This window comes from Saccoglossus kowalevskii, chromosome 6, assembly GCF_978046115.1.
Source record: "Saccoglossus kowalevskii chromosome 6, keSacKowa6.1, whole genome shotgun sequence".
Taxonomy (NCBI): Eukaryota; Metazoa; Hemichordata; class Enteropneusta; family Harrimaniidae; genus Saccoglossus; species Saccoglossus kowalevskii.
The window spans coordinates 36,309,706-36,320,207 of NC_140646.1; the positions used below are offsets into that span (position 1 = coordinate 36,309,706).

Here is a 10,502-nt window from a genome sequence, read left to right on the forward strand (position 1 = left end):
TCACACTTTTCAGCTAAAAGCAGTGTAAAGATGAAAGTAAATAATATTTCGAATGCTGGGCTGACATTGTTCCAATAAAAAGGCCAAAGGTTAAATTCGGCGAAAAGTGTCGGGATTCGTTTGTATTTGCCAAGCATATTTTATCTACCAAAATGCCGGTGAGTTTATATTGTTACAGTTGTATGTGTTTGTTAAATACATTTTGATTACACTTTGCTTACACTGTGAACTAAGAATAGATTAATTCAATGGTTTACAGGTTGCAAGGAAATGGGTTCTTCCAGCAAAAACTGATGTTCTTGGTCATTCAATGATATAGCTCGATGTACACAAAAATTGATATTATAACAATATTGATGTAATAATTATATATTATAAAGCAAAAATAAAAACTCAATCAAATTATTATTATTATAAAAATGATAGATAAACAAATTTTAAAGCATCTTTAAATTATGTTGGAAATATTATATTCATGATGGCAGAGAAAAAAATTTCAGAGAAAAAAATAAACAGAGAACATACAGAGGCTTCAAAAACATTTTCAGATTGGAAAATATTAGTTTGATATCGAGAGCATTGAATTGAGAGAGCAGTTATGTAAAATCAGACTCAGCAATCACTGTCTCAAAATTGAAATAGACACACAAAACCTAAAACTCAGTTTAGTAATTTCAATTGACAAAAGACTTTGTGACTTATGTACTTTTAAGGAAACTGAAGACGAGACACACTTTGAAATGTCCTGCAAAAAATAAAAGCAAAAATAATTTACCTTTGATGCTGCAACAAACGTAATCCAAAAGTTCCATCAACTAAATGCAGATACTGTTTGTGCACATGCATTATAGTAGAACATTGAAGTATGTAATTATTTGCTGAAAATTTGATATTTATAATCCTCACCCAAATTAACAATGACAATTATAACCGGGAATTAATTTGATTTTGCAAGCGATATTCTGCCATTTTAAAAAGATTAGAACAAATTGATAGCAACTATATGTCAGGAAAACATCCTTGTTGATATTAAGCCTTGAATTCATTGTTTGATGAGAATGAAAGGTCTGCTAAGCAAATGTAAATGAGACCTACTTCAAACAATGCTACAGATCCAGAGAAGGTTGTGTTTATCACAAAAGCACATTACATGTAATTTGCTCAATAGTTTTATACAATGCCAAGTTTAACAATACTTCATGTGCCATCTGTTTTAATTTTGTCACTTAATTATTATATAATTAAGAACAATTGATTCAGTTTGAACAAAAATATTGAGAATTTTCTAAATTTGTTGCTCACTCAAGTATATTTCAGAAGGTAAAACACAATGCATTCAAATATAAAAATAAAGTCATTGTTATACGTATCATTGTAATGTTACTTTTTATGTTCATTCTTTCATAGCCCAAGGGTAAAGTTGGCACCAAAGGCCAGAAACAGATCTATGAAGAAAATAAAGCAACACTTAAATTTTATAGGAATATTGTTTTAGCTGCAAATTTAATCTACATAGTTGTTAGAATGGTTTGGATGTGGGAAACTTTCAATACTTCCTGTTGGGTAAGTACATCACCAGTAAGTATGGTCAAAAGTTGATCAAATATAGCACTTTCATATGTAACATATCATACTATATTTTATCCTTATAGTTACGGTATACCCGGTATAATTAATTTGCTAGAATGTGTGTGTGTGAATTTTGACTTGCTGCAATTTGTATTCTGAATTGCTATCTCTGGTGTTAACTACCCTTGTAGGAGTTTTTTTCTATGCCATACATGTACACTGCAAAGAAAGCTGACTTGATTTTACCTATTAATAATATTACGAATGATAGTTCTGATACTTTTTTAAAAAATAAAATCCAATGTAAATACTTTTTTTTTCTTCTAGATTTTACTCATAAAATATTAGTGAAAATAAACTGCATACAAAACAGCTCAAAAAATGTTTTCAGCAAAAATTAATTCCAGCTAAAGTAAAGTATTTTACAGTATATAACACTAAAACCTTGAGAGCAATCATAAAAGTTTGATTGTGTAGCTTCCTATTGTATTAGATTTGTATTTGATTTTGTAAATCCCCTGTCACGTTTGGTTCATCATAACATCAGTTGTACAGTGCGGCTTTTGCATGCAGCTTGCAATAGTATTGTATTACATGTAATATATTGACCATAATGATTATATGATAATCTTTTCCAGGTTCTCTTTGCATTTGCCATAGCTATTTATGTTAGTTGTATGGCTTTTATGGGCTATATGGCCAAATCAGTATTCAACAGTAATGGTGTATTAGTAGATGGAGGTATTGATTTGAATATGGAGTCTGGAATAGCTGAGTAAGTATTTATCAATCTTTGTTATATTTTTTGACTCCCGTGTGCGAAGCACAAAAAGGGAGTCTTTGCAGTTAGTGTGTCTGTCTGTGTGTGTGTGCGTGTGTGTGTGTGTGTGTGTATGTGTGTCCGTCTGTTCCACTGATATATCAAGAACCATACATCAGTTTTTGATGAAACTTGGTGCATAGATGCTCTGGGCCAATGCGCAGATTTGATTAGGTTTTGGTAAAAATCCATGCATATTAATTACCTAATTTGCATGATAATTAGCTGATTTTTAGCTGTTCCATGACTCTTCCACTGATATCTAAAGAACCACTCATTGGATTTTGATGAAACTTGGCACACAGATGCCCCAAACTAATGCGCAGATTTGATTAGTTTTGGGTAAAAATCTGTGCAATATTAATTACCTAATTTGCATAATGATTAATAAATTTTCGGCTTTTCCACTGATATCTCAAGTACTAATCATCACATTTCAATAAAACTTGGTACATAGATGTCATAGGACACTGCACAAACCTGATAGTTTTTAGGGTAATATCAGTAGATATTAATTACCTAATTAGCGTAATTAAATAATTTTCAGCTTTTGATATTTCAAGTAGTAATTGTCACATTTCAATGAAACTTGGTACATAGATGTCACAGGATACTGCACAGACCTGATAGTTTTTAGGGTAATATGAGTACATATTAATTACCTAATTTGCATAATTAATTAATTTTCAGCTTTTGATATTTCAAGTAGTAATCATCACATTTCAATGAAATTTGGTACATAGATGTCATAGGACACTGCACAGACCTGATATTTTTTAGGGTAATACGAGTACATATTAATTACCTAATTAGCATAATTAATTATTTTTCAGCTTTTGATATTTCAAGTAGTAATCATCACATTTCAATGAAATTTGGTACATAGATGTCATAGGACACTGCACAGACCTGATAGTTTTTAAGGTAATATGAGTACATATTAATTACCTAATTTGCATAATTAATTTATTTTCAGCTTTTGATATTTCAAGTAGTAATCATCACATTTCAATGACACTTGGTACATAGATGTCATAGGACACTGCACAGACCTGATAGTTTTTAGGGTAATATCAGTATATATTAATTACCTAATTTGCATAATTAATTAATTTTCAGCTTTTGGTATTTCAAGTAGTAATCATCACATTTCAATGACACTTGGTACATATATGTCATAGGACACTGCACAGACCTGATAGTTTTTAGGGTAATATGAGTACATATTAATTACCTAATTTGCATAATTAATTAATTTTCAGCTTTTGATATATCAAGTAGTAATCATCATATTTCAATGAGACTTGCTACATAGATCTTCTAGGATTATGCAGAGACCTGATTAGTTTTAATTGGATATTAATTGCCTAATTTGCATAATGTTCCACTGATATATAAAGAACCACAAATTGGATTTTAATGAAACTTTTAAAGAGAACTATGCAGAAACCCAATTAGTTTTTGGTAAATATTTATGCTTATTAATCACCTAATTAATATAATTAATTAACACTGATACAGTGTATCTCAATTACTGATCATCACATTTGAATAAAATTTGGTACATAAATGGTCTAGGACAATAGACAGGCCTGATTAATTTTGGGTTAAAATTTGTTCATATTAATTCTCTAATTAGCATAATAATTCATAATTTTTTTGTTCTGTTCTGTTCATATTAGTTACCTGATGTACATAATTAGTTTTCAGCTTTTCCATCAATATCTCATGTACAAGTAATTTTGAATTAATTTTTAATGTGTCTTCAATACTCTCAGCACACGGGAGTTCTTTCTAAGCTTTCTTTGATTTGTATTTACGAGGGATCTAGGATTTTGATGAGTAGTGAAGAGCTGAGTCAAAATACTATGATCACGAATAAAACGTTGTAATATTATTATGTGATAACTGCTTATCATACATGGTTTCACCATGGAAATATAAACCACAGGAAGAATAACCAAACTAAGAGGATTAAAAAAACCTTTGTCTTAGTTTATCTTACAGTGCTTTCGCTTTGTTTCCACAACATTAGTCATACTGGATGTTAATAGTAGTTGCCGCCAATACGCTGTATCAACTGCTTTGCTGGGAACGGAAAACTTGAAGAAAAATATTTCATATTTGCGCAGTAAAATATTTTGTTCCCTACGCATGCGCAAATAAGTCGGTCTGCAGGGTGACCTTCAGTGTACCGGAAGTCGTGCAACGGGTCGGGTTTAGCGAGTTTTCATTTTTAATATAACAAAAACAACTCGATCACGTGATCTCCCGAAGTTGCCCGATTGACTCCGAAAATGACCGATAGTCAGAGATTAATGTTCATTTGCGTAAATTGGCTTATTTTTTAATGCGACGTAATAAACAGTCAAAGTAAACATTCGACAACGAGGCAACATACTCCAAAGGAAACAGAGTTCTTGTTCTTCCTGTGGTTTATAGTTCCATGGTTTCAGCAATACAAATGTAGCAATAAAGCAATGTTATTTGTTTTTATGTTAACATTTAGAGTAAATAGTAAGCCAGGTTTTTTAATATTTGCCAGTACCAGTGTACATATAAATTATGGAGTAGACTAATTTTATTGGTACCAACAAAAAATCGTCGGGAAAAGTGAAAAACTACATCGTTCTGTCAGGTGTGTGTCAAGTTTGGAGCACCATGGAGGGCACAATTCATGCAACCTCGTGAGGCTACAACCATATGAACTACAGTAGTTGTGAAAAGGCAAGAAAATTATGGGAATCAAGGCAAATAGTTAGAATCTCATCATACAAAACATTTATAAACTTCTGAGACAGACACTCTACAGCGACAGTGGTGCTATTTCAACCATGAGGTTGCTTGTTGTGATGATGTTTACTATGAGATTTTAAAAAATAGAAAAAAATTTTCAAATGTTTGTAAAATAGCCCTGCTTTTCAAGTTGACGTCTTTTAGGAGTTTATTATTTAAAATTGTGATATTTCTAAAGTAATTTATTGGAAACCATTTTTTGCACTGCTCCAAAGTGAGAAAATGATTTACAGTGACAGAGAAATTATAATTACTAAATTTCAAATGATCTACATTGAGTAAAACACGAGGTCTTCTTAAAAGAAATCATGTGTACCATAATTATATGCAGTCATTAATTATTGTAATGTCTATTGTTTATAAGTAAATTAATAAACAACTAATGAGACATGGCATATGTAAAACACAAGTCCAATAGTTAATGATTCATATGAAAATTAGTAGCTTTCACAAAGAAGCACGATTGATTTTTAAAATTGCAATTTTCATTGTTTTTCATAGTATAAGTTACTAGTAGTAATTGTGCAGGTTATCATAGGTTTAAAATATGAAACTTTACTGTTGTGGGTAAAATGTTATTAACTTCACTTACAACATTACAAATTTGTCCCTATATTCTCACAATGAGGTCGTTGGCACTTTAGCTAAAATAGAATTCTGTTCATTCATGCATTGCTAAAATTGCACGTAGCTATTTCAACCCTCTACCATAGTATGTGCTAGCTGCTGAGACATAAAATTGCACATAGCTATTTCAATCCTCTTCCATAGTATGTGCTAGCTGCTGAGACATAAAATTGCACATAGCTATTTCAATCCTCTACCATAGTATGTGCTAGCTGCTGAGACATAAAATTGCACATAGCTATTTCAATCCTCTACCATAGTATGTGCTAGCTGCTGAGACATAAAATTGCACGTAGCTATTTCAATCCTCTTCCATAGTATGTGCTAGCTGCTGAGACATAAAATTGCACAGAGCTATTTCAATCCTCTACCATAGTATGTGCTAGCTGCTGAGACATAAAATTGCACATAGCTATTTCAACCCTCTACCATAGTATGTGCTAGCTGCTGAGACATAAAATTGCACATAGCTATTTCAATCCTCTTCCATAGTATGTGCTAGCTGCTGAGACATAAAATTGCACATACTGTAGCTATTTCAATCCTCTACCATAGTATGTGCTAGCTGCTGAGACATAAAATTGCACATAGCTATTTCAATCCTCTACCATAGTATGTGCTAGCTGCTGAGACATAAAATTGCACATAGCTATTTCAACCCTCTACCATAGTATGTACTAGCTGCTGAGACATAAAATTGCACATAGCTATTTCAATCCTCTACCATAGTATGTGCTAGCTGCTGAGACATAAAATTGCACATAGCTATTTCAATCCTCTACCATAGTATGTACTAGCTGCTGAGACATAAAATTGCACATAGCTATTTCAATCCTCTACCAGAGTATGTGCTAGCTGCTGAGACATAAAATTGCACATAGCTATTTCAATCCTCTACCAGAGTATGTGCTAGCTGCTGAGACATAAAATTGCACATAGCTATTTCAATCCTCTACCTGTACCATAGTATGTGCTAGCTGCTGAGACATAAAATTACACATAGCTATTTCAATCCTCTACCTGTACCATGGTATGTGCTAGCTGCTGAGACATAAAATTACACATAGCTATTTCAACCCTCTACCATAGTATGTGCTAGCTGCTGAGACATAAAATTGCACATAGCTATTTCAATCCTCTACCATAGTATGTGCTAGCTGCTGAGACATAAAATTGCACGTAGCTATTTCAATCCTCTACCACAGTATGTGCTAGCTACTGAGACATAAAATTGCACATAGCTATTTCAATCCTCTTCCATAGTATGTGCTAGCTGCTGAGACATAAAATTGCATGTAGCTATTTCAATCCTCTATCATAGTATGTGCTAGCTGCTGAGACATAAAATTGCACGTAGCTATTTCAATCCTCTACCATAGTATGTCCTAGCTGCTGAGACATAAAATTACACATAGCTATTTCAATCCTCTACCATAGTATGTGTTAGCTGCTGAGACATAAAATTGCACATAGCTATTTCAATCCTCTACCATAGTATGTGCTAGCTGCTGAGACATAAAATTGCATGTAGCTATTTCAATCCTCTACCATAGTATGTGCTAGCTGCTGAGACATAAAATTGCATGTAGTTATTTCAATCCTCTACCATAGTATGTGCTAGCTGCTGAGACATAAAATTGCATGTAGTTATTTCAATCCTCTACCATAGTATGTGCTAGCTGCTGAGACATAAAATTGCATGTAGCTATTTCAATCCTCTACCATAGTATGTGCTAGCTGCTGAGACATAAAATTGCATGTAGCTATTTCAATCCTCTACCATAGTATGTGCTAGCTGCTGAGACATAAAATTGCATGTAGTTATTTCAATCCTCTACCATAGTATGTGCTAGCTGCTGACACATAAAATTACACATAGCTATTTCAACCCTCTACCATAGTATGTGCTAGCTGCTGAGACATAAAATTGCACATAGCTATTTCAATCCTCTACCATAGTATGTGCTAGCTGCTGAGACATAAAATTACACATAGCTATTTCAACCCTCTACCATAGTATGTGCTCGCTGCTGAGACATAAAATTACACATAGCTATTTCAATCCTCTACCATAGTATGTGCTAGCTGCTGAGACATAAAATTGCACATAGCTATTTCAACCCTCTACCACAGTATGTGCTAGCTACTGAGACATAAAATTGCACGTAGCTATTTCAATCCTCTACCATAGTATGTCCTAGCTGCTGAGACATAAAATTACACATAGCTATTTCAATCCTCTACCTGTACCATAGTATGTGCTAGCTGCTGAGACATAAAATTGCACATAGCTATTTCAACCCTCTACCATAGTATGTGCTAGCTGCTGAGACATAAAATTACACATAGCTATTTCAACCCTCTACCATAGTATGTGCTAGCTGCTGAGACATAAAATTACACATAGCTATTTCAATCCTCTACCATAGTATGTGCTAGCTGCTGATACAATCCCATGTTTATGAAAAATTGTTGTTGTTTTTAAACACAAATAATTTTTAAAGAGAAAATACCATGAGAAATGCCTAAAAGAAAGTTATACATTCCATGCTTTTGTCCATTCATCATATGCTTACCACCACAATGACACAATTCCTGTTTTTGTCCATTCAACATATGCTTACATAAATTGTCATGTATATAGGACAGAAGGCCAAACAGTTCATGGCATTTCTGGCATTTGTCCAAGTTCTAATATTGAGCAATACTGATGTCAGTAGCTGACCATATTACTGCATGTTCTACTGAAGGCTCTGCATTTACATGCAAGCTAGTAAAATCAAATTGCCAAAAGTATATGTCATGCTTTTTAATTTAATTTTTACGGCTGTGAGTTAATAATGCGCATCATGGCTGTGAGGTATGTTAAAATGAAAGACCAGAAGAACAATAATACATTTAGTAAAGTCTGCTTATGTCTGCTTCTGATGATGTTATCATTCTGTTTACTGTGAATGTATTAATTATTTACTGGGTTTTAATTTCATAATTTCCACAGATAAGTTAGTAAAATCCGTTAAATTAAATCTACATGAATATGTAAAATAACAATAAAACTCGTTGTTTCCTTGACAAATTCGTAAAAATTAAAACAGTGATTATGCTCAAAACATCAAAATAGTGAAATTAAATGTCAGTAAAAATAAATTGCTGATAATTGAAAATAACTAAATTAAACTACATGTATGTGAACATGTAATATTTCAATAGAACACCTGTTTCACTGACAAATCTGTAAATATGCTCAAAATATCAAAAAAAGGGAAATTAAATTCCAGTAATAATTTATGCTTCTACAATAGTAAATTTGTCTTTGTTTGCCATAATTTTTCCTGACAAAATATTATATGCCAGATTTTGCAAATTTTCGCTATTGAAATACCAGTACATGTATCATTATCTTGAGATAAAAGTATTTTGACTTTCATAATCTGTTACATCTTAGAGCCAAACTAAATGAATGACAGTGTAAACTTTCAATAGGCCTAATGTATGACCCCAAAAAAAGTCACACATTTCTTTCTGGGGTACAAACTCACTATAAATAGAAAAAAAAAATTATTTCCAAAAATGTCAAACTGTGTAAAGTTCTTAAGAAGTTCAGCATAGCAAAAAGTGAGAAATATACTAGTATCATTATACGGTATCATTCAGTCTTGTGTGGTTTACAACATTCTAACCACAACGGTGACTTTTAAAATTGTAAACTGACTCAAAGTCATACAATTATACTTGCACCATGGGTTAATTTACATAAAACGTTCAAAATACGCTTTGTCATTTGCTCATAGATAATTCAAAACAATCAAAATGACCAATCTAAATAGTTATTATGTGTTACATTAATAAATGAACACATTATTTCTGTCATAGGAAAGCAATACAGGAATTGCCAGCATGTATGACCTTCAGGGGTTATGTATATGGCTTAATCTTAATGAGGAGTTGACACATTAGATTTGAACCAAACAAGTTTTCACTGTACTTGAATACACTGGAGAATTCACATTTACAGTAAAATATTTTATAATAAATATATTTATTAAACAGGCATATCAAGGATGTTCTACTTGTCACTGTTATTGTTCAAGTACTGAGTATATTCTCCAACTATTTCTGGATTCTTTGGTTTATTGTACCCGGAGCTGCTTTACTCTACATCTGGAGGAACTTTCTGTCACCATGGTTATTTGCACCAGCACCGGAAATTGATGAGAAGAAACAAAAGAAGATGGAGAGGAAAATGAAGAGAAGATGAGAATGTGGAGTTGAATTCCACTGTGATTTATTTATTAATTATTTTTTTAAAAATGTTAACTCTGATATATGAATTAAAGTTCTTTTTTCTCCACCATGCATTCATGTATGCCTGATTAATTCAATTTTCTAAGAAAAATAAAGAATCAGTAAAACAACTAATATTCCCTTAGGGACAACTTCAAAAGATCGATGTCGGATAAAAAAATTATTTGGGGGTGGGGGTGGGGGTGGGGGGGGGGGGGTGTTGACCTCAAAAAGTTTCCATCCTACAAATTTTTAATGAAGTCAAAAAAATCATGGAGTATTTGTAGTTCGTTTTTTTTTTCTATCCAATCATGGACAAAAATAACAGAAAATGATAAAACAAACATCCAAGACGAGAAAATGATTTGGCCAGAGTGAAAATATTTGCGTCAAATGAGGTAAATTT

General features: G+C 32.5%; 1 protein-coding gene across 1 annotated transcript; it reads left to right on the forward strand.

The window, feature by feature from the left end:
• The first annotated feature begins 82 nt into the window (after positions 1-82).
• Positions 83-10,168, forward strand: LOC100368737 (transmembrane protein 208-like). The gene is made up of 4 exons (XM_002736218.4): positions 83-158; positions 1,408-1,563; positions 2,208-2,344; positions 9,863-10,168. The coding sequence occupies exons 1-4, from the start codon at positions 153-155 to the stop codon at positions 10,068-10,070; spliced, it is 507 nt and encodes a 168-aa protein (XP_002736264.2). The 5' UTR covers positions 83-152; the 3' UTR covers positions 10,071-10,168.
• The last annotated feature ends 334 nt before the right edge of the window (positions 10,169-10,502 follow it).

Coding starts and splice junctions, on each gene's coding strand:
- LOC100368737 (XM_002736218.4), top strand. Junction 1,564..2,207: donor CTTTCAATACTTCCTGTTGG/GTAAGTACATCA, acceptor AATCTTTTCCAG/GTTCTCTTTGCATTTGCCAT. Junction 2,345..9,862: donor ATGGAGTCTGGAATAGCTGA/GTAAGTATTTAT, acceptor TTTATTAAACAG/GCATATCAAGGATGTTCTAC.